Consider the following 24,421-nt stretch of genomic DNA (forward strand, 5'->3'; position numbering starts at 1 on the left):
TATATATTTACTCTTTGGGTTGCATTTTACTAGTTTTTACAGTAGTTATTAGCATGTTTTTTCCAACTCAAATGTAAATCATATTGCTCCGAAAGAGTAGTTCAGTGGGTGTAGCATGATTCTCTTACGAAGGTCACAATTAAGTTTGAGACGATTTATTTCTCATGCGTGGGTTGTGAGCTATTATTACACATGAGCGTTTGGCGTGAGATGGGGATAAACTAACTTACCAGACATGGAGGCTGCATGGGGGGAAGACTGGCATGCAAAGAAGTACTTAATTACATCCATCAAGTATTCAAGTATTAAATCATAATATAGAGTTAAGATATCGTTTCATTGGAGATAGTTCTTGTAATGTTAGAAATTGATGCAAAGTGAGGTTAAACACAAGTTAAAACTATCATTTTAGAAGCTAAATCGATTTGAGTTGATATAAAAAAAAAAATAAAATAAGACAAGTAAAACAAAAGATCATGATTTGGTTGATTCAAGCTAAGATGCAAATATTGTACTAAGGATTAGATAATTAAATCGAGACATAGGGTAAGTGAGATGCACATAAGTGTCCAAATACCACTCTCGTAACAATTATACACAATTTCACAACAAATCCTAGAATACCAAAATAATCTCATTTATGCAATACAACTCAAATAAACATCAATAGCAAGAAATCAAACCAAATCTTAGTCTCAAAACACTTAGCTACTCATAATATAACAATAGATACACAATATTAACTCAAAATACTTAGCTACTCATAACATAACAATATATACACGTTATTAAAGAATTAATTGAAAGCATAAATAAAAAGCAAAAGAAAGAGATGAATAAGAAAACTTCTCTATTTAAATCTTGAAATCCTAGATTGCAAAGTGTCTTGAGCTTGGAAATGGAGAGAAACAAGTAATCTACCATAATCTATGCTATTCTAGAGCTAACCCTAACGAGATAAAGAAGGGAAAATGAAAGTTATGTTTTTGGGTGGAAGAAATCTCTTGATGGATACTCGATTGATACCACATAACAAATGTTCAAACTTGACAGTCAGCACTCGGTATGCGGGGCCAGTCAATCTTGGCTCCCTAATTATTCTTCCATAACCTCCAATTAATTAACCATAAACCGCATTATTACCCATAAATCCTCATTATTACTCATTTCCATACTATAAAAGGCCTTAGAACAAAGAAGAGAGTCAATCAACATCCCTTCGGAGGACACAACTATACATGTAAAAAAATTATCTACAAAATAGTGAATTTTGACTAGGCACCGCTCAAAAGGGCCTGTGATTTTTACCTTTCGATTTTCATGTAAAAATACTATTGTGACTCTCTTTCTTTTTTTCTTTCCATTATGTCTATTTTATTTACTCCAATCGGTTATGTTAGCCCACTGAATAACTACCCTAAGTCGTGAAATCAACAATGACGAAGTCTGTTAGGAATGATACAAAAGGCCTCGTGATCTCCACCACAACAACGTCCTCCTTCGTTGCAGTCTGACCATCGGTTTCCCACCATCGAGACTTGCAGAGTTATAGTCGAAAAAATTCTAACGATCAAACAATTAATAGGGAATTAGACGGATATGTCCCATTTATGAAAAAGACTCAATTGCTAATGGAAGGTAACCAATTGCTTTTTACATCCATAATAAATACAATTTAGACTTAATTAAATTTGTATAGTTTGTCTAGTTTCTAGTTTTTTACATTCGTTTACACCCCCCCCCCCAAGTATATGTAATAAAAATCACATTACAATCAGACCTCAAGAACAATTAGTTGAAAAGTCAAGAAGATGAGTGCCCACAAAAATTTATTTTGTATTAAGCACGTGGGAAACCATAGGACCCAACTTCTGTTCATGGTGGATCCCGCCGCCGACAATGCTGCTTTTAATAATTTCATATAAATCCATCATTATCATTTCAACTATATATGATCATAATTTTTGAAACAGAACTTCTCACAAGATATAATACTGTATTAATCAAAATTTCATCCACCAGCTCGTAATAGAGTTGAACCCAACAAATCTAAGAATATTGAATAGATATTAAAAAAATTGTCAACCGTTACGTTTTAAAATATTGAGAAAATGGTCAAATAGGCCACTCAACATTACTCAATAAGTTAATTAGACGGTTAAACTTTCAAATGTTACAATTAAGTCTTTAAACATATTATTTTAGAACATTGAGACTCAACAACTTGTTGGTGACCTATAATTACATGTCAATAGGGTTCTGGCGAGATTCTGACCATATTCCAGAAAAAATACTGGCAAAATGGTCACCAGTGTCGTTTGGTTGCCTTCTCCTTCGTCGGAGAAGGCAAGCAGTTTGGTTGCCTTCTCCGGCGACCCATCTGGTCACCTTCTCTTTCGCCGGAGAAGGCAACCAATCGACACCGACGACCATTTCGCAGGTGTTTTTTTGTCAGAATATGATCAGAATCTTGTCGGATGTTCGCCGGAACCCTAGTGACCTGTAATTATAGGTCACCAACTGATTGTTGAGCCTCAATGCTCTGATCTAAAATAACATATTTAAGCACTTAATAGCAATATTTGAAAGTTTATGAGTTTAATTGATTTCTTAACATGTTAAGGGCCTATTTGATCTTTTTTCTAAAATATTTAATAAAAATTTAGTACAAATAACAAACTTTTACCGCTGTTGAAAAAAAACAAACAAAATGTCAAAATCAAGAACAGAACACAAAAATGACGAAAAGGTGTTAAAGTTATTTTAGTTGAGAGCTTATGTTCACAAAAGCAAAGGCAATAGATGACAGTAACATATAAGAGATACATAATAGTTACCATAATTCCCCCTACGGCTAAGAAAAGCAGAAAAAAAGCATATAATTTTCCACCAATCAGCTCCCACATTTTAAACCCACCCATACGCTCTCACTCACTATATTCTTCATTCATTCCCTTCTCCATATTCTTCTTCGATCCTCTTTCTACTGCTCTGCGGTGACTCAAAGCTCACCGCCCTCCGCCGCACAATGCCGATGGTGACGTCGAACGTAGCGGTGGCGTTAGTGGGCGTGGTAGTACTCTGCTACTTAGCGGCGGCGGCCAAAGCTGAGGACCCCTACAGATATTTCACTTGGAATGTTACTTATGCCACCATTTATCCCCTTGGCGTTCCCCAACAGGTAGCTTTCTCCTTTTTCACTTTTTGAACATTCAAAACCCATAACTTTTGACGTCTGATCTGATACCAAATTAAAACATGTGTTCTATCTCAACTAAAAAGTGTCGATATAAATATCACTTATTATAATGCATATATGTTTGATGTGTTGATAGGGTATTTTGATCAATGGGCAATTCCCAGGGCCTGAAATTGAGTGTGTCACCAATGACAACCTTTTTATCAATGTCTTCAACAGCCTAGATCAGCCTTTCCTTCTTTCTTGGTACGCCCCCCACTTTCTCTCATCTTTATTTACTTTCCTCCTTTCTTCTTTTAGCTAGTATTCATGATTTCACAATTTTATCTACTTATATTTACAAAAATATAATTACACTTTTCTTCTTCCTATTTTAATAAAAATACATCAACATATTACCACCGTAATCGCTCTATTTCATTTTAAAATAAGTTAATCCCACTAACACTTATATTTTCTCTTTTTGGTAATCAACTATTAATTTACTATTCTTGATTTCTTGACTTTTTAAAACCAACTAATTTAAATTTAAAATGTCCACATTTCATTATATAAATAATAATGGTGATGTTTGGTGAAAGAAATGATATTTTAGTCATTTTAAATTGAATTTAATTTATATAAAAAAGTTGAGAAAACAAAAGTAATAGGTCGATGGAATTTAATGCTTTGTGTACTCTTTTTGAGACAAGTATGAGAATCAATAAATGATACTCCGTATATTAGTTATAATGTTATAGTTGGGTGAGACCTATTGAAGAAATGGCTGGCAAATTTATCATTGTAATTCATGAATTATTTTTTTTTAAGAAATTAAAAACACATAACTCAATTATAAATCAAGAATTTTATAGTCTAATGGCACCAAATTGATTTCTTATAGTCTCAGTGAAATTTATGTAAAATAGATTGTATACAATCTTGAATAAACAATTCTATATAAGAAAAGATCAACCGACTTATATAAATAATTTTTTTTTGATATTTGCACAAAATATAAATGACATCACTTATTCATTTGTTTGGCAACTAGTCAACTACCAATAAATGTGAGTATATATATATATATATATATATATATATATATATATATATATATATTAAATCACATTCATTAGGGCAATAATTGGCTAGTACAAAAGGGAACAGTGTGGCATTTGGGCTGGTATAGAATGATGCCTATGGGGTCTGATTGAAATAAGATAGAGACTAATCCATATATAGTGACTGCTCTGCTCTGCTCTTTTCAGAAAATCACATGCCTTTGTAGCCCTGTTGATTGTTCATCCTTGTGGTAGGGTAACCCTTACACATGATTTGCTCATAAAATCTTATGACTTTATACCAACTTGCATTTTACCCTTAAACTTTTTAATCCATCATCTTGATAACATTGTTAGCTTTTCAATCAATTTTGATTTATTTGATTACTATTAACTGTTTGACTTGATTAAACAGTCAATATAAGTGTTTGATTAATAAACTTCTTGTAACAACTTATTGCTCCAAAACGCTAAAATTCAAAAAGCGATTAGCTTTTTGAGAAAGTCATTTTGTATGTAATCATTTATCAGCTAACAGCTAATTTACCAAACATTTTTTTATAATCAACTAATGTTATCAATTAATCAAACCCACTAACACAATCAATTAACAGTTATTTACCAAACATCTCCATTACTTCTAAGAGCATTTTCAAGATGGATTTTTTCCTAAATTTTGTCTTTATGTGGGTGGGAGAGAGTGTGAAGTAAAAGGCATATAAGGTTTGGGTTGGGGGGCAGGGGGGATAAATTTGCAGTTAAGTGGGCGTTTTGTGGGACTTGTTGGGGAGACAGAGAAAACGAAAGACTGTTGGAGTTAGGGTTTTCCAAGCTCGAGTTTGGGCTCTTGGACTCTTTAGATTGGAGTTTAAGCTCTTCAAATTAGCGGAAGTGTGAAGATGAATCCCTTATCTTGCAGAGTCAATGACAGGAACTGATTAAGACACTGCTTGAGCGACTTATGATTTACCTCTTCTAGTGACACTTTGACCCGTACGGGTTCTGAGGACTTAGGATAAACTAACGTTACTTTATCTTTAATTTATTTTGATTTTTTATTTAATACTCGTAATAAAGATTGGGTGATATTGGAAACATGCAGGAATGGAATTCAGAATAGAAGGAATTCATTTGAAGATGGAGTATATGGGACGACATGCCCAATTTTGCCAGGACACAATTTCACCTACATGTTGCAAGTGAAAGATCAAATTGGAAGCTTCTATTATTTCCCCTCTCTTGCATTTCACAAAGCTGCCGGTGGTTTCGGAGGTATTAGGATTCTTAGCCGACCCAGAATCCCTGTCCCCTTCCCGGATCCGGCCGCCGATTGGACCTTCCTCATCGGAGATTGGTACAAAGCCAATCACACGGTACCTACTTCAATTCTCTAATAATGATTTTACCAGAAAATCATATTTTTATTAACCAATTCATATTCATAAGTAGTAGTACAAAGCCAATCACACGGTACCTTTATTAACTAATTCATAAGTAGTAGTGTTTCTTCAATGACAAAAAATAACAAATCAATATCCACACACACCCAGTGGGACTCGAACCCACAGTCGCTTGATTAGAAGTCAAGCGCCTTATCCATTAGGCCATGGGCGCAAATATTAAATATTACTCGTTGGCCTTCTTTGGTAAAAATATGTTTTGCTGATTAAGTACAGTATAAAATGTTGTAGCACAATTTGAAATCTGCTTTACTTCATTTTTTTTATTATATATAATTATATTAATTTATAAATATTAATTATATTTTATTATTTAGAAAATATTATATAATTAACAATTATTTTACATTTTAATAATTATTATATAATTAAATTAATTTTATAAAATATGTCCTTATATAATTATTAATTAACCTCCTTTTACCAAGTTTTTTGTTGAGTGATTTGGTGATTTTGTGGAGTGTCGGTAAGCAAGCAGAGCTAGTCGAACTTTTGACCATTGGATGTACTTTTATTGCTGGGTCGGGTCATTCATAGCTTGCTGTCTCTGAGTTGTGTTCCAACCACTTTAATGGGACCAAATAATAAAAACATTACCTGCTAATTATAACATGTCAGTTCACTTGTCAATTTTTTACACACAAAACTATATATATATATATATATATATATATATATATATATATATATATATATATATATATATATATATATATATAGGAAAATGACATTTTTTCCCCCTGAGTTATATACTTATAGCACTTTTTCCCCCTCAATTATTTAGGTAAGCACATTAGCCCTCTCAATTATTTAAAAAGTGGTGTTTTTTCCCCCTGATATATTAAATTGACATTTCTACCCTTAAAGTAAACATTTTATTTATTTTACTTCTCCAACAAATTATTGCGTATACGTAGGGATGACCACGATTCGGTTTGAACTGAACCGGACACTAAAGCAATTGAATTAAAAGTTTCCGGTTATGATTCAGATCTAGAACCCTATATTTAGATGTCAATTTATTAAAATTATGTATCAAAAAAATTGAATCTTGAACCGTGAACCGGCGGTTCCGGATCCGGTTCGCGATTTTGAACCGTCTTTATTTTAAAATAGTCTAAATTCAACAATAAATGTATTTTATTTTTTCAGTTCGGAACATGAACCGTCCGTTCCGGTTCACGATTTTAATAAACTCTAAATATTGGGTTTCGATTCTAAATTGTAAGTGGAATATTTCAGTTTGGTTGCTATAGTGTTTGTTTGGTTTGAACCAAATTATGGTCATAATTTGTTGGAGAAAAAAATAAATGAAATATTTATTTTAAGGGTAAATATGTCCATTTAACATTTCAAGGGGAAAAACAGTCACTTCAATAATTCAGGGGAAAAAAATGCTATATGTATATAATTCAGGGGGAAAAAGTGCCATTTTCCCATATATATATATATATATATATATATATATATATATATATATATATATATATATATATATATATATATATATAGGGAAGGGTTCAGGTGCGGGTACAGCTTCTCGTGCGGTTGTGCGGTTAGATCTGAGCCGTTGATCAAATCTAAATCAACGACTCAAATCAATGAAAATAAAAAATAAAAAAAAACGCGTGTTTGGAAGAAAGCCACGCACCTTAACTGTTAGATCTTAAGCACAAACTCACGCACATTAAGTACAAAACCCACACACATTAAGTACAAACTCACGTACATTAAGTACAAAATCCACGTACATTGTTGGACAAGAATTCGCACTTTTGGTAGACGCTTTTGGTTTTGATAGACGCTTTTGGTTTTTGTAGACGCTTTTGGTCATTTAGACGTGCTGCATGCTTCTTCATCCAACCACATTAAGCACAATCTCACGCACATTAAGCACAAAACCCACCACTTTAAATATTAACTCACAGACTTTAAGTTTCAACAACTCTGAAGTTAAGCACAAACTCACGCACATTAAGTATAAAACTCACACACATTAAGCACAACCTCACGCACATTAAGTACAAAACCCACTCACTTTAAGTATTAACTCACAGACTTTAAGTTTTAACAACAACTCACGTTAAGCACAACCCCATGCACATTAAGCACGCACCTTACGCACAAAACTCACGCATCTTATATACAAAACTCACACACATTAATCACAGATCCGCTCACCTTAATTTTGACCTAGATGCAAAAATTACAAAATTATCACTGCATCTTTTTTTTAAAATTTTGGCAATCCTGGACGTTGATTTAAGCGAGATGAATGGCCTAGATTAAACCGCACAACCGCACCTGAGCACCCTAACCGCACCAGAACCTAATTGTATGTATGTATGTATCTATGTATGTATGTATGTATGTATGTATGTATGTATGTATGTTCTCATTTTCTACTCTCAATTTTCTCTCACACATAGAACCTTGATGTAGACACTTGTATTGGGACCCACATAAAAAAAAAAAAAAAAAAAGTAACTTATCAAAGTACGCCACATCAAGGAGTAAAATTGAGAGAGTAAGATTTGGGAGTATACGTAGTAAAACTTTATATATTGAAATTGACTAGCAGATATTGACATTTGCTACAAATTAAACATGCAACTCATTAATGTAATTATCATACAAAAATGTTATGGTTTAGGAAGTAGTTTATTGGTAAGCTACATTTATTTTTAAATGTAACAAAAATATTAATAAGGTTTAACTCATATTAAAGATTTTATGTAAAGGGAATCAAACTCTCCTAGAGAGTGGGGATGTACTGTTATTAGTGTTTTGACTAACTAAAATGTCAAACTCTTTGTATTTAGTATTTTTATGAGAAAATATAAAATAAGTTGGTCATAAAACATAGATACAAATAGGGTTTGATGACGTAGGTAGTTGATGAATTTATAATTTTTTTAAGATTAGAGAATCATATTTGTAAGAATTAAAAGAAAGGGATTAGATTTATAATTTAAAATCAATTGATAGACTAAAAATTGTGGATTTCTTTTTCTCTAAAATTCTATATATTGAATTAAGTTCGTGCTGACAAAAAATGTAGATTCCTTGAAACACCAAATGATTACAAGTATTCATAATAGGGTTTAGCCTATGTAGTATAGAAATGTGTTGTGATTTGAGGCTTATTATATAAACGAGTTTACACTGTATATACCCTCAAATAGTGGCTGCGAATCTCTTGTCTATATATACCCTTAAATAGTGACTACTCATTTCTCTTGTCATTATATTAAAAAAAAAAAGGATAATAGGAAATAGAAAATGGGAAATGACAATTTCAAAGAATATGAAAACACAAAATGACACCAATCTATCATAAGTTGAAATAGTAGTAACATTTTGCATAATCTATGATGTTTCCTTTCGAATGATGAAATGATTGATCACTTGAAATGTTTATATACAGACCTTGAAAACAGTACTTGACAATGGGCATAGGTTGCCTCCCCCTGATGGAATCCTTATCAATGGTCGCGGCCCTAATAGCAACTGGTTCACTGTTGAACAAGGTTAGAAAGAAGATTATAACCGCATCTTAACCAATTCAACCGACTCAAATTGGATCTGCTAATCTGAGCTTCAACATGAAACATATATGCATGTTTGTAGGAAAAACATATAGGATCAGAATATCCAATGTGGGACTGGAAAATTCACTCAATTTCCGGATCCAGGGACACACCATGAAGTTGGTCGAGGTGGAAGGAACACACACAATGCAAACAACATTCGCCTCCATAGATGTTCATGTTGGCCAATCCTATTCTTTGCTCTTCACAGCTGATCAGCCTCCTATGGACTACTACATTGCCGTCTCCTCCCGATTCACCGTTGATATCCTCTCTACCACCGCGGTTCTTCACTATAGTAACTCAAACCGCCCCGTCTCTGGCCCACCTCCCGGTGGACCTACCATTCAAATTGACTGGTCTATTAACCAAGCCCGTGCAATCAGGTACTTTCACTCATTGTAAAGTTTTACGATACAATCTCACATCAGTTTCATAAGAGATTGCGAAGTCGTACTTAAATTATGACTAAAACCTCCACTTATGAGTTAGCTTTTGTAGTGACGTATCATTTGGTGTGTTTGTTGAGAGATCAGAGTGGAGTGAGAAAGGGCTACTTAGAAGTATGGGTGTCAAAGTGGACTAAAGAGTAAAGCCGCATGTCAACCCTAAAGCGCCCCGCGGTGGGAATGGTTAGGACTTAAGATTTTTTACCTGCAAAAATTTGGACCTTGCGGGCTTGACCTACACAGGTTGACAAGCTACGCGAATTAGCTCGTGCGGGCTTTGAAGTTGACCCGCGAGCCTGCATGAGGCTGGTAGCCCGTGGGCTTTGTGGGCCAGTTCACAAAGGCCCATGAATATTACATCTTGCAATGAGGCGGGCCAGACTTTATTGATACCCTACCTGAATACCGGCCTTGTGCTTAATAAGGTACAAAGTGAAGCCATCCAAAGGAGAAAAATGTTACTTTGTGCTTGATAAGATCTAGAGTGTGAGCATCTTCTCAAGAGGTGAGCAATGATTCTATTCCACATCGGTTTCACAAGAGATTGTGGCCGAAATGGTAAGTTGGGCTCAAACATCCATTCATGAGTTAGTTTTTGTAATGGAGTTAGGATCTTGATCTGAGTGACATATCATCTTACAATCAATTTTAAATTTTAGTTGAAATGAAATACGTATACGTTATTCACTTTCACCTACCACTTAGACTAATTATTGTCATGGTATGGGATTAGGTCAAATCTTTCAGCAAGTGGACCTAGACCTAACCCGCAAGGTTCATACCATTATGGTATGATACCAACAAGCAAGACTATTAAGCTTGCAAACTCTCCTGGTCAAGTGAATGGCAAGCAAAGATATGCTGTCAACAGTGTATCCTTCATCCCTGCTGATACTCCGCTCAAACTCGCCGACTACTTCAAGATCGGAGGCGTTTTTCGTGCTGGGAGTATATCGGATTTCCCCTATGGTGGTGGCATTTACCAGGATACATCTGTCCTGAATGTTGACTATAGGGCATTTCTTGAAATCATATTTCAAAATGACGAAAACATTGTTCAGAGTTGGCATATTAACGGATACCAGTTCTGGGTTGTTGGGTACGTAAATACTACTTAATCTCAATTATCACAACATATATCTATGTAAGATCATATGTTATGTTTTTTAAGTTGTTGTTTTGGTGTAAAAATGCAGAATGGATGGAGGAGAATGGACACCGGGGAGTAGGAATGAGTATAATCTTCGCGATGCAGTGGCTCGTTCCACTGTTCAAGTGTACCCAAATGCATGGACCGCTGTTTATATGGCACTTGACAATGTTGGAATGTGGAACATTAGGTCCGAGTATTGGGCACGACAATACCTAGGACAACAACTCTACATGAGAGTCTACACGGATTCAACCTCGTTAAGAGATGAATATCCTATCCCAAAGAATGCTCATCTATGTGGCAGGGCAGTCGGCCACCACACACGACCTTCTTATGTTGGAATAACCTCTCCAAATTCTGGTAATTAAGCCAAGAGGACTATCATTCTTCTAGATTACACAGTTTTTTTATTTAAATATGTAATCTTTGCTTTCAATATGTAGTGCTAAATAAGCAACAATGCGGACATAGAATCATGTTATATTTGTATTCTTGATGACCTTATCTCAAGGTTACGTTCTATGACTTCTATTATCCCCTCCTACTAAACATTAAATTTGGTTACATATTGTTTTAAGTTCTGAAATAGTGCAATAATATTGCACAACGAATGAAGTGTATTTGCTCATTTATCCAAAAGGCATTGCATGCTTTAAAGAATAAGTAATTACTAATTGTTACGACACTAGCTAGATAAGACTTTAATAGATTTGAGCAAGTTTTTGACTCCTAATCATATTCGAGTTACAATAAACTACCTCCATTTTTAGAAAAAAAAATAAAAATAAAAAATACTCATGATTTTTTACAAGGTAGTATTTGTTCTATACTTGCTCAAACATTTTCAGCCCAAAGAATCTAAACACTTACAACCGGAGTTTGAACCTATGACCATTCATTTGAAATGATAACCGCTACATGGTAGTTGGCTTAACAACTCCATTTGACAACGCTTTTACAACAATTATACTGTGGCCCGCAGTCCACAAAGCTTTGTGGACCATGGTCCAAAACGGCAGACACTATAGTGTATCTAAACTGACACTGTCTCACGTATTATTTTTATTATATTATATCAAATGAAACTGCAATTGAGTTGAAATGAAACTGTAGTTGCGTTGAAATGAAACTGCAGTGTTTACAAAATGAAACTGAATAACAATTTCACATATTTGAGTGTATATTATCTAGCGAAACTGTAGTTATATCAAAATGATATTGTAATTGTGTTGAAATAAAACTCCAATGCATATTTGATGCCTGAACCACAATGCATTGTGGATCGCGGTCCGCAGTATAATTTGTCTTTCTACATTCGTTATGCTATGGACCCGTGTCCACCATGCATTGTGGACACAGTAACGGTGCCGTTAGTGACACCGTTATCTTCCAGTTTTTTTTTTTATTTAATAATTTCAGACCGCTTCGTTATAGGAATATATGTTTATAATTTTGTCACTATATGTTCATAATTGTAAGTTCATAATGTCAGAGCTCTGTGTTCATAATTCCATAACTGTACATTCATACTTCCATAACTGTACATTCATAATTCCGTAACTGTACATTCATAATTCAATAACTGTAAATTCATAATTTTTGAAGCTCTATGTTCACAATTTTAGAGCTCTATGTTCATAATTTTATCACTATATGTTCATAATTGTAAGTTCATAATGTCAGAGCTCTGTGTTCATAATTTCATAACTGTACATTCATAATTCCATAACTGTACATTCATAATTCAATAACTGTAAATTCATAATTTTCGAAGCTCTATGTTCACAATTTTAGAGCTATATGTTCATAATTTTATCACTATATGTTCATAATTGTAAGTTCATAATGTCAGAGCTTTGTGTTCATAATTCCATAATTCCATAACTGTACATTCATAATTCCACAAACGAATAATGCCGTTAACGACGAGACAAAATCAATTTTTTTTTTTAAACTGGAATGCCACGTTTTCCCTAAAAACGACGTCGTTTTGGACTTGTGTCCACAATGCATTGTGATTGTGGACACGAGTCCACAGAATAATTTGCGGCGCGAGAGATAACATGACAAATTATACTATTGCAAATTATTCCAATGTGAATTCAGATCTAAATGTTCACAATTTACCTTTTACAAATTTACAATTTGTATACTACGAACACACAATGTTAACATATATGTAATTGATTACCTTGTTTTGCATTCACAAGTTCCTTTCAAATATTGCAGTCACACAATATTAACATATTAGGAGTTGATGACCTTGTATTGTATTCACAAATTCTCTTCTACAGTTGTTATGTGTTTTGACTTATAAACACAATTTATATTCTAGAAGTTCACAATTCCAATACTAAAAATACATAATTTATACGTCATTTAGGACCATGGTCCACCTTGCAATGTAGACCCTAGTCCATGGTATAACAACTCTTATACTATTGATCATGGTCTACACTATAATGTTAATCATTGATAGATATTTACTTTTAATATACTAAAAGATTATTTTTAAGTTGTATACCAAAAAAAAAAAAATTAACATTCAATATATTAAAAAGGGAAAAATGGTCAAATAGGCCATGAACTTCATCAAAAAGTTAATTAGGCCCTTAAACTTTTAAAAGTCACAATTAAATCCATAAAGATACTATTTTAGAGTATTGAAGTCCATAAACCGGTTAGTGACTTGCAATTGCAGGTCACTAGGATTCCGACGTACTTTCGACCAAACTCCGGCGAAAAACACCGACAACCGACCCAATCGCGTTGACCTTCTCTCGCAAAAGAGAAGGCAGACCAACTGGTTTTCCTTCTCCGGTCCAAGGAGAATGGCAACCTTATTGATCGCCTTCTTCGACGAAGGGATCGAAAGGTGACCAGTTTGGTCGCCTTCTCCTTCAACTTTAGAACGCGACCAAACTGGTCGCCTTCTCCTTCGCGGGAGAAGGTAGAGAATTCGACCAGCGACCATAGTTGTATATTTATAGCAATAATATATTATTTGAATTGAAATTTTATAATTATTAATTTTTAATTTAAAAATAAATTATAATAATTATAATTACAATTATAATTTTTAGAAGGATAATAAATAAAAAATAATTAGAATATGATTTTTGTAAATTGGTAAGTTAACAAAAACTTGAAAAAAAAATTGTAAACTATTAGAAAGAAGAATTTTCTACATTGAGTGAGATACTAGAGGATGATGTGTATGCTATGGCCTATAAAAAATTAAAGAAAAAACTTCAACTTGTCTGGTTGCTCTAAAAATGACCCACTTAATAAGATAAACCATAATCCAGGTATAATGCTTGATTTTAGTGGTAAAACAAAAGTTTTTTATAAGAACAATCACATTTGTGATTTTTGTGAGGTTTTTGCAGCAAAAATAAAATTAATAAAAAATGGAGAGATGGTTTGTTAACAAATGAGAAGTTAGATTTTTGTGTGATTTTTTCTCTTACAAAAACACCTCTCTTTTTTTTTTAGGAGAAAAAAGAAAAAAAAAAAAAAAAAAGAGAAAGAGATTACCTGCGCTTAAAGCGCACAGTGTGCCCCAACGGGCGCATGTTTTCCACGCGCCCGCTGGGACGCTTCATAGTGATCGGTGGACATTGACTCTGAATTCTATTTTTTTGTTTATATATATATATATATATATATATATATATATATATATATATATATATATATATAATTTTGCCAATCTTTTATTTTATTTCTTCTTTTTTTTTTGGTAAACTTTTTTTCAATTTAAATTTGTTGTTTATTTTTTTTTAAATTATGCAATGTAAATGTAGTATATAATTTTAATTTTATAATTATCATTTCAATTAAATATAGGTATTCTATTTTAATTAATTAAATTTTATTATAATTATAAAATTAAAATTAAAATAAATAAATAAAAATAATTAAAATATAGTAGAGTAAGATGGTGAGTCCACTAGAAAAAATTTAAGACTAATGATGAGAGATTTTGAAATTGAATGAGATAGTTGATATTGGAACCCATAAAAAAAATTAGGCATCACTAATGAAGTTGTTCTAAGTGGAAGTTTTTATTTTTTATTTTACTTGCACGTATCGCCGAACAAGTCAGAAACAGTTGAATCACATTGACGTACGCAATATTGCAGGTATTCCCGATTTCCCGCACGCTTTTTGAGTGGAATACTTGATAAACCTCCAAAACCCCGAGCCGTAAAGAGAAACCTACCCAAAATCGTAGATTCCGGCGATGGCCAGTGACGAGAGCGAGCAGCAGGTTATCACAGACAACGGAGAAACGCTAATTAGTTCTACTATAATCGCCGAGGACGACAAGGACAAGGATGTTCTGAAGCTTATTAGCGATGCTGTTCGGGAAGTACCTGCGAACGCCATCAAGGACTTGTGGTCCATTGGGGTTCGTTCTCTTCAACCTCTCTCAATCACGGTTTTTGTTGATTCAATTTATTGTTTCAATTTGAGTTTTGAAAGTATAATCTTTTGCTTTAGTTTATGAGCTCACGTTTATCTTCAATATCTTTTCCAATCTATTGTTTAAAATATGTTATTTTGAAACATTATAATGTTTGATGTAAAGGCAGCTAGTTGAGCATTCAAGTGAGTTGAGTTAATGAATCTCATTAATTGAACATTTTTGAAGTGTGGTCTTATATTGAAGGTTTTAAAGTTTCTTCTCTTCTGGTGCAGGTGTGTGCACGCTGTATCTTTCGAGTGTTGGGCCTTCATGAGCTGATTTGTTCTCACCCTTCACTCTCATATTCGGTGTTAATAACTGTTTTAGGAGTAGTGAGAATTGAAGGAGGTGATGGGGTTGATAGTTCTGCCAAACATGAGCTGTTAAATATACAGGAATTAACTACAGAAGCAAATGTTTGCAAAATCTGTTTAGGTGTTTTGCAATTTGTGTTTTCTGATGAGAATGGAACTTTGTTGAAGAAGGATAGTGCATATGACTTTGCTTCTAAAATCGCTGAACTTGTAAAGCAACAGCAACATCATCAAATTGGTAGTTTTTCTCTTGAAGTCTCACTACCTCCACTTGTAACTGAAAATGATCAGGCAATTTGGTGAGTTCCCTTTTGATTAATATCCTCAGAATTTCTGTAATCTTGTCTAAACTTGGTTTTAGTACACTTCTTAGTTGATTTGTTTTATCTGGGTGGAGATTGAAGAGGGGGATAGTGACGCTTCATAATTTGGTTTGCAAGTTCTGTTTATTTGTTACAATCTACTGGTGCTAGTCTTGGGTCCTCCCCATAATCTGATGTTTTCTAATAGATATGCTATAATTGTCTCCATTTAATATTGGTCTTATGTGTTTTTTTATCATTAACTTGCATAAGTGTCATCTGCTTGTCTACATTCATGTGATATCACTATGATAGAGTGAGAGAGAATGTAACAGGTGATACATATTTCTCTTCCAGGCTTTATGTCCAAAAGAAGTATGAATCTGAGCTTTGGTTCCAACAAAAGGCTGCATCTCAGTGCTTTTCTACTAAAGATGTCTTGAAATTGTTAGTAATAAAGCCTCTACAAACATTATTGGTAAATTTCTCCTTCATACTGTATTTTGATATTCTTAGAAACTTTTATTTGTAAATTAGAATTTGTTATTGTGGCAATATCATACATGTGAATGAGTATCTTAGAAGTCATAAGTTCATTTCTTGAACATGTTGATTTTAGACTAAAGGAGTATAGATGGGGAAGGGGCCACAAAAGCAGCCTCCCAAAAAGAGCCCTGTTGTGTTAGTGTTAGGGTTAGGGTGGATATATATAACTTATTTTTTCTTGAGCAGCTATATGTTGAAAAGTCTAGTGTCTGACCAACTTTTTGAATCACTGTAGGGTCTAAAACATATGGAAAGCACTTTCCATATTCGACTGACATATTCTGGCTCATTAAGACAACAGAATGCTAACGAAAGAAATGTAGGTAACAAGAGGAGGAAAACAGATTCTGCTTATACTCAGTCTGTTGATATTCAAAAGGTTGAAGGAGAAGCATTCACCAGAACTTCGTCATTGAAGTCACAAAAAGATTGCTTTGATTATGTAAAACTTCTAATAGAGAAGGTAGTTTTACAGCTTTATGCATTTCTTCCACCATACTCATTGAGTCATTGTGAGCTTGAATGCAAATTACTACTAATCACTATTTTGGAAGAACTTGGCTCATTGGCTGCTTCTTAAATCATGTGAATTGTCTACTGTTCTAGGTCATTCAACCTTGCCACTTGACAACTCAATGCTATAGGAATCCCATCTACATTGGGGGGAGGTACCTTAAGGTGTGTGATATCCTCCTTTGAAAGCTTGTATTTAGTTAACATACTCTCATGAAATATTTGCAATATATGTATGGATTGCCATTATTCTCTCACGTATAATTATAACTTCCTTTTCCATGGATGATACATCAATACATTATCATCCGTTATAACTTCAACCAATTACTTCTGAATTGATACCAATTTTGGTCCTAAGAATCATAGTGGCATATTCAATTCTATTCATCTATTATCAATTTGACCAAATTTATTTCCTTGACTTTTTGAATTGACCAAATTTAGTCCAAAATGTCTGAAATACGACATTATATGGCATTTTGGATTGAGTTTGGTCAATTAAAAAAGTTAGAGGACTAAATTTGGTCAAATTAATGATCAATGACTAGAAGTGGAAATGACACTATAGTCAAAAGGACTAAAAGTGTTATTAACTCAATTACTTATGCTTGTAACTTCCCTATGTGATGTCAAATGAACATCTTGCTCACTGCAGTACTCAAGAAATGTTAGCCAGACTCGATGGGTTATTGATGATGAAAGAATGGGTGAAGCATCTGTTGAGGTACCACAATTCTCTTCTGGTAATTCTCATTTTCTAAAAGTTACTTTTGAAGTGTGTGATTGGGAACAATTGACACTAATAATAGCTTACTTCTCAAGGAAATATTAGGTGGATGCATTCTTCCATTGTGTCAGGGTGATGGGTACAAGTTTCACGCTGCTGGTAGGGAGGATATTGATGTAAGAATATTTTCCGTAAGTTAAAGTGGCAATTGGATAATAGTATTCAGATCTGGAACAAATCTTTTGCTTTGTTCCTCAGGTTCGGATGTTGGGTACAGGCCGTCCTTTCCTGGTTGAGATACAAAATGCACGACAAGTTCCTTCTGAGGGGTTCATAAAAGATATAGAGATCAAAATAAATAGCTTAGAAAATCAACTTGTAAGTTAATAATGGATTATCCTATTCTCTCTCTCTCTCTCTCTCTTTTTTATTAATTCTTTTTGGGGGAAGGGGAAGTGCTGGGATAGGGAGATGAGGTGGGGTAAGGGGTGGCATCATGTATGTGTGTGTATTCGTTCATGATTTGGATTTACTACATGATGTGCATACAGGTAAAGGTCAGGAATCTTAAAAGTTTAGGCAGCCAAGGGTGGGCAATGATAAATGAAGGAGAAGCAGAGAAGCAGGTATGTTCCAAGCTTTGGAAACCGAATTGCTCATTGTGATTTTATCAACAAATTTTGTTCTTTGGTTGCACACAGAAGCAATATTCTGCATTGGTTTGGATTTCTCGTGATGTCAACAATGAAGATTTGCAGACTATATCATCAGTGAAGGACATGGTGTGTTTGGTTGACCTTGTCTTTAATATATAGACTTATAAAATGGATTGATGGCATTGTGGGTTTTACAATATTTCACGCATAATTATATTAATGTGGTTGACATGCTTGGCACAATCGCTATTCAGGATTTAAATAAATTTCATCACTTGAGCTCTTGCATGTCAACATTTTTTCTCAGCATTAAATAAAGTTGTTCTTTCAAGTTGGACTGATATCTATAATATGGTTTTCATTCAACAAAATTTTTCTGTTTGCCTTTTCAGAAAATTATTCAGAAAACACCAATCAGGGTTCTCCATCGTCGAAGTCCTATGGAGCGAGAAAAGATCATACATTGGTATTAATTATTTCAAGTGACAAATTATGATGTGAAGTTACATCAACCATGTCTGATTACTTCAGTCTCCTGTTGCCTGTTGCAGGATGAAATTAGAGAGGCTTGAGGGAAGTTCTCAGTATTTTCTTTTGCATCTATGCACACAGGTTCTTTTTCTCCTTTTCTTTTTTGTTTTATTTTATTATGTGTTTGTTAATTTGAAGGGTATCAACACGCAAATATGCAATGCATTATGTGACGAAGTGGTGTATCTTTAACACCATGTAGTGTTTTCTTGATTATTGGTTAGTGGAGTATAACGTAATGAAGGTTATGCATATCAGGCTGGGACATATATTAAGGAATTTGTTCATGGAGATCTCGGGCGCACCAATCCCAGGTATTAAATTGTTCCAACCATATGACAAGCCTGACAAATTAATCTCATTTATATTTCGACATTTAGGCTTTTTTTTTGTTCAGAATATCATCCGTGGAAAAAACTTAAATAAGAAAATGTCAAAATTGTAATTGATGTTGTATTTTGCAGTATTGGGTCAATGCTTGGATGTAGAGCAGAGATATTGCAACTTGATGTCACAGACGTGAAAATGGACTGCTTCTAGACTGAAACCCGATTGTTTCTTCCTTGACAACATGAAACACGTATCCCTCTAGTGCAAAGGAATGCTTGAAAGGGTATATTAATGAATCAAGAATAAACTTCAGAATTCTTGCTGGGGTTTATTTAATTTTTCATCATAGAGGAGTAATATCCGATTAAACTTTATCCTTTGAGTCTTCTAACTCAGGCAGTAGGATGTTTATTTGTAGTAGTTATTTCTCTTTCTATTGTTTTCTTTCAACGAAAAATGTTATTTCTCGAACCTCTAGTTTGGATCGCTCTTATATTGGTTTGATTTTTTGCACTTGTAATCACCTCATTAAAATATAATTAGTGGCTGTTGCATAAATATGGGTATATCTTAATACTCTATAATATGTCATTACCCGTGGTAAGTTCAAAAAATAAATTGAGTTTGACCGGAAATCAAATAAATTTTTGATATTTTATCATAGATGTCTCATAATTTAAAAATAACGTTGTAAAATCTTTCTGTTCATGTTGTACTATTTAGACTTTGAGCAATAAAAAATTAAGGTTAATTTTTATTTGTATAAGAGAGATTTATCCTCTTCACTATGTGTCTTGTTACATATGTGATGGAGTTTAAGTGATATACTTCCCACTACAAAGAACTTGATTATAAAGAGAGTGGAGATTGATCCGACTTGTGCCATGTGTGGGATCATGCATGAGAGTACTATGCACTCTCTAGTTAGATGTGATTATACAAGGGCCATTTGGGCTCAATCCTACCTTCCAATCTCCAATAGTGTGACAAATATTTTTCATGCTTGGTTTAGTGAATTATTGAATGTTCTAGATGATAATGAGATTATTTATGTAGCTGCGCTACTATACTATATATGGCAAGCAAGAAATGGGGCTGTATGGGATGCATGTTTACCGAGACCACGAAAAATTGTTACTGTAGCCTCCTCAGCTGTACATTCATGGCGGCTGGTGCACCCCGACCGGAATCATCTTGTGGCCGAACACACTGGTAGACTGAACGCCACAATTATGGCCCCAACCCAGGATGTCACTGCCACACTACTCGATGCTACGATCGCCGCTCCAGCTGCATCACGAAGCCACCCTACTGCTGTGTTACCGAACCGGAGCGTAGCAGCCTCACGGACGGTCACATCCCAGATTGGCCCTGCTGCAGTACGGAATCGGTGCCACTTCGACGCCGCTTTTTGTCACGAGACAAACAGGGCAGTCGTTGGGGCGATTCTCCTCGACGGACAAGGAAGATATATCTCAGCTCTTTTTGCACTTATGCTAGACTGCTTCTCCCTGCTTATGGCAGAGGCGTTCGCATGCAAAGAAATCTTGTCTTGGTTATGGGACCGTGGGGAACGATCTGTCGAACTCTTCACGGATTGCTTAACGCTTCAAGAGTATCTATCATCTGCGACTAGTTCGCCTCGCTCGTATCTTGGCTATGCTATTGATAACTGCAGAATTCGTATGGCTTCTTTTGATTATTGTTCACTTCAATTTGTTCCTAGATCAGATAATTACTTAGCTCATACTTTAACATCTACTGCTTTTATTCAGTCAACTACTATGTATTCGGACTCTGGCCCGCCAGACTCTATTTCAGCATATTTTCAATAAATGCCGCATAGGCTCCTTTCAAAAAAAATACTACGGAGTATATAGTAATATAGTATCCCTTTGTGTTGATCAAATATCAATTTGATTCTTCCTCTTATGGGATTGGATATTCAGCAAATATGTCAGACGACCAAATTTTACTGAACTTGTCAAAATAAATAAATGTCTAAATTTGTCAAATACTTTGTGATTAAGTAATATGAAGTGACTCTCCCAATTACGAGGTCATGAGTTCGAGCCTTAGTGGGGTGGTATTGACTCGTTGGGCTTCAGTAAGTTGAGAAAGTATATGAATAGATACAATCTGTAACGAGCAGTAAGGAAAATGTGCTGTGTAATTAAATGTAGATAATTTGTATTTTATGCTTATTTTTGTGTATACATACAAATTCGTATTTTTTTCAATATGTTTTTTTTTCCCTAAAGTTGTTAACACTATTACAAAACGTATTTTTTTGTGATCTAGTTGTACGAAGTAACTCTCCTATATGAGAGGTCATGTATTCGAGCCTCAGTGGAGGCGGTATTGACTATTTGTGCTTCAGTAGGTTGATAAAGTAGTTAGAAACAATACTATGTATAGTACTATATATATACATTGTACTTATATTCTTATACATTTGTACTTTTTTTTTTTTAAATGCCACATTTCTTCTTTGTTCATGATGCATGCATTAATTATTTATATTATTGTTATCCGTTGTAATAATATAATTTGACCATTCATGTCATATGTCATTTAATTTTGAGTAGGTATAGTATATAATACATGAATATAATGAAGATGTTACTATGTTAGACGAACAAAGTTGACTGTATCTGTTAAGGCAGATAGAATCAAAGCATGCTAAACTAACGGCGGCGCAACCAATTAATGTAACTTCCTGGAAAACACCTATAACAGCTCTCATCTATCTATCTATCTCCACCTTTATATATATAGAGAGAGAGAGAGAAAGAGGGAGAGAGAGAGATCGAAATGAGATCCATAACGAGGTTGTGTTCGGTGATGCACAGACTCATCTCCGTTTTCTTCTCCGCATGGCTCCCCCATGCTTTGAAGATCACACTACTCTCCGCCATTCTGGCCGTGAGCGCCGCCGCACATGCGATCACGGACTACAAATACAACGCCATGATCAAGAAGAGGACTTCCAGGTTCGTTTACTACCGCCACAAGAGCCACTACTACTACTACTTCTCGCGGCGGCGGCCGCCGTCCTCGGCGGAGGCGCTGGAGTGCGCGATTTGCATAACGGAGTTCTCGGACGGGGAGGCGGGGATGGAGCTGGAGAGGTGCGGGCACAGGTTCCACGCGGGGTGCATGGAGAAGTGGATGGCGCATGGGACAGGGCAGGCGAACTGCCCCCTCTGCCGGGCTCCGGTGGCAAGGGAAGGCGCAGTGGAAGAGCACCGGAAAGTGAAGAGTGAAGGGCGGCTGCTGAGCAACGCGTTCCGGGAAGAGTTGGGGCTTCTTTTGCTTTCGGGGTTGAGAGGCGTAAGTTGCTGTCAGGGACACAATACAGCGGACTGCAAGTTGACTAGTTGCAGGAATTGGTAGCATTATATTGCTCCGATCCAGCTAGGAATCATTAAATTTGTGGGGTTATTACATTGTTTCAAGATTGGCGATTAGTGGATGATTTTCCATGCGTTAGATAGGGTTTGTTAGTTGAAGTCTTGAATAGTGAGTAGTCAACAATGGCAGGGTGGCTGCTGGTAGTGATATATATTTAAGTTATAAAATTGATTTGTATATATAATTCATTAAATGAAATCACATACATTTGGTCAACTTTATGATGGTATATGCATGTTAAGATCTAGCAATATATCGGCCTGTTTGGTAAAATATTAGCCTATCAGTCAATTTTGATTTATTTGATCATTATTAATTGTTTGACTAAGTTAAAAATCAACTCCAAAATGTTAAAATTCAAAAAGTTGCTCCAAGTAATTTTTACAATTAACTTTTTGCGAAAAGAAATTATACGAAACAGCTATCAGCTAACAGTTAATTTACCAAACATTTTTCTGCAATCATTTAATATTATCAACTAGTTATACCCTCTAATTAATCCAATCAGCTAACAGCTAACAGCTAATAGCCATTTACCAAACAGGACCATAGTATATATTCAACTCCTTACATGCATATTAACTATGAATTAGTCACCTAATAATTAAAACCCCATCCGATCCCATTTTGTCCCTAGTTTAGTTAACGAAATTTGATTGGAGTTATTTACCTACCATTCAATTTTTTTTCATAATATTAAATTTAATATTAGAGTTAAAATTTATATATTTAGAAATTACATTACAAGTATTATTAATTAAATATAAAATAATAATAATAATAATAATAATAATAATAATAATAATAATAATAATACCAGTAAAGGTGAATAATAAACAAGACGATATCATAATATTTAGTTTTAATTTGTTAGTTGTAGATACAAGTATAGTTTCTTCTGGTGTAGTTCAAATTTGTAGTTGGCGGCTCAAGCACATAAATATGATTCCATGGAATTACACTCCGTCAAGTTAGTCAAGTTGTTAATTTAATAAACACAATGTTACAAATTCAACTTTCAGCAAGAGTTGTCTTTTGACCTTCTTAATTTGAACTAATTAGTTATGAACAACTTAGATTGGTTTATTTACTTGTGATCCTTTACAAATTATAATCACAAGATATTATTTACTCAATACACACTAATAGTGGCTATAAATTTTCTCCTTACTCAAATGATTCCATGGCTCTTGTATAGGATGTTAAGTCTTCTATTTCCCACGTTTTGAGGTAGGTAAATTTGGTAGAGAATAGGCTTGAATTTTGTAGTGTAGAATTAGTCTCTAAATTATTAAAAATATAAAATTGGTCCTTCAATTTTCACCTAATTGACCTTTTCTTTTTTTGAGTACATACTATCGACTCTGGAGCGTTATGTTGTGCAACCGTGTGCATTATGGTGCACATAATTACAAAAACGACGTCGTTTTGACGTTCGATTTAAAAAAAATTAGAATTGCATAACTACACATCCATAACTTCATAACTATACATCCAGAATTGCATACTACACATAAACTTTATAACTATAAATCCAGAATTGCATAACTACACATCCATAACTTCATAACTATACATTCAGAATGTGAAATTATAACTTCATAACTATACATTCAAAATTGCATGCATAATTACACATCCATAACTTCATAACTATACATTCAGAATTGCATTCATAATTACACATCCATAACTTCATAACTATAAATCCAGAATTGCA

At 34.3% G+C, this 24,421-nt stretch overlaps 3 protein-coding genes and 1 non-coding gene across 6 annotated transcripts; 3 read left to right on the plus strand and 1 right to left on the minus strand.

Moving 5' to 3' along the window:
- The first annotated feature begins 2,868 nt into the window (after positions 1 to 2,868).
- On the plus strand, positions 2,869 to 11,509 carry LOC109180892 (L-ascorbate oxidase homolog). Its single transcript, XM_019330596.1, has 7 exons — positions 2,869 to 3,181; positions 3,336 to 3,445; positions 5,345 to 5,615; positions 9,130 to 9,232; positions 9,333 to 9,678; positions 10,475 to 10,840; positions 10,938 to 11,509. The coding sequence occupies exons 1-7, from the start codon at positions 3,029 to 3,031 to the stop codon at positions 11,260 to 11,262; spliced, it is 1,674 nt and encodes a 557-aa protein (XP_019186141.1). The 5' UTR covers positions 2,869 to 3,028; the 3' UTR covers positions 11,263 to 11,509.
- TRNAR-UCU lies at positions 5,784 to 5,856 on the minus strand. Its single transcript has one exon. It is a non-coding gene; the product is annotated as a tRNA-Arg (tRNA).
- Positions 11,510 to 14,995: 3,486 nt separating the features above from the next.
- LOC109180958 (putative tRNA pseudouridine synthase Pus10) lies at positions 14,996 to 19,800 on the plus strand. Of its 3 annotated transcripts, none has more exons than XM_019330683.1 (14): positions 14,996 to 15,308; positions 15,599 to 15,978; positions 16,339 to 16,459; positions 16,763 to 16,990; positions 17,134 to 17,205; positions 17,699 to 17,786; positions 17,876 to 17,946; positions 18,029 to 18,148; positions 18,322 to 18,396; positions 18,472 to 18,552; positions 18,819 to 18,892; positions 18,978 to 19,038; positions 19,216 to 19,271; positions 19,422 to 19,800. In XM_019330683.1, the coding sequence occupies exons 1-14, from the start codon at positions 15,141 to 15,143 to the stop codon at positions 19,495 to 19,497; spliced, it is 1,671 nt and encodes a 556-aa protein (XP_019186228.1). In that variant the 5' UTR covers positions 14,996 to 15,140; the 3' UTR covers positions 19,498 to 19,800. The 3 variants fall into 3 exon arrangements, with proteins under 3 accessions (XP_019186228.1, XP_019186230.1, XP_019186231.1); XM_019330685.1 differs by having other exon boundaries at positions 17,699 to 17,767; positions 17,866 to 17,946; XM_019330686.1 differs by having other exon boundaries at positions 16,763 to 16,918.
- A 2,266-nt stretch (positions 19,801 to 22,066) lies between these two features.
- LOC109182098 (RING-H2 finger protein ATL64-like) lies at positions 22,067 to 22,900 on the plus strand. Its single transcript, XM_019332150.1, has 2 exons — positions 22,067 to 22,667; positions 22,709 to 22,900. The coding sequence occupies exons 1-2, from the start codon at positions 22,102 to 22,104 to the stop codon at positions 22,716 to 22,718; spliced, it is 576 nt and encodes a 191-aa protein (XP_019187695.1). The 5' UTR covers positions 22,067 to 22,101; the 3' UTR covers positions 22,719 to 22,900.
- Positions 22,901 to 24,421: the final 1,521 nt, after the last annotated feature.

Source organism: Ipomoea nil, unplaced genomic scaffold, assembly GCF_001879475.1.
Source record: "Ipomoea nil cultivar Tokyo-kokei standard unplaced genomic scaffold, Asagao_1.1 scaffold1043, whole genome shotgun sequence".
Taxonomy (NCBI): domain Eukaryota; kingdom Viridiplantae; phylum Streptophyta; class Magnoliopsida; order Solanales; family Convolvulaceae; genus Ipomoea; species Ipomoea nil.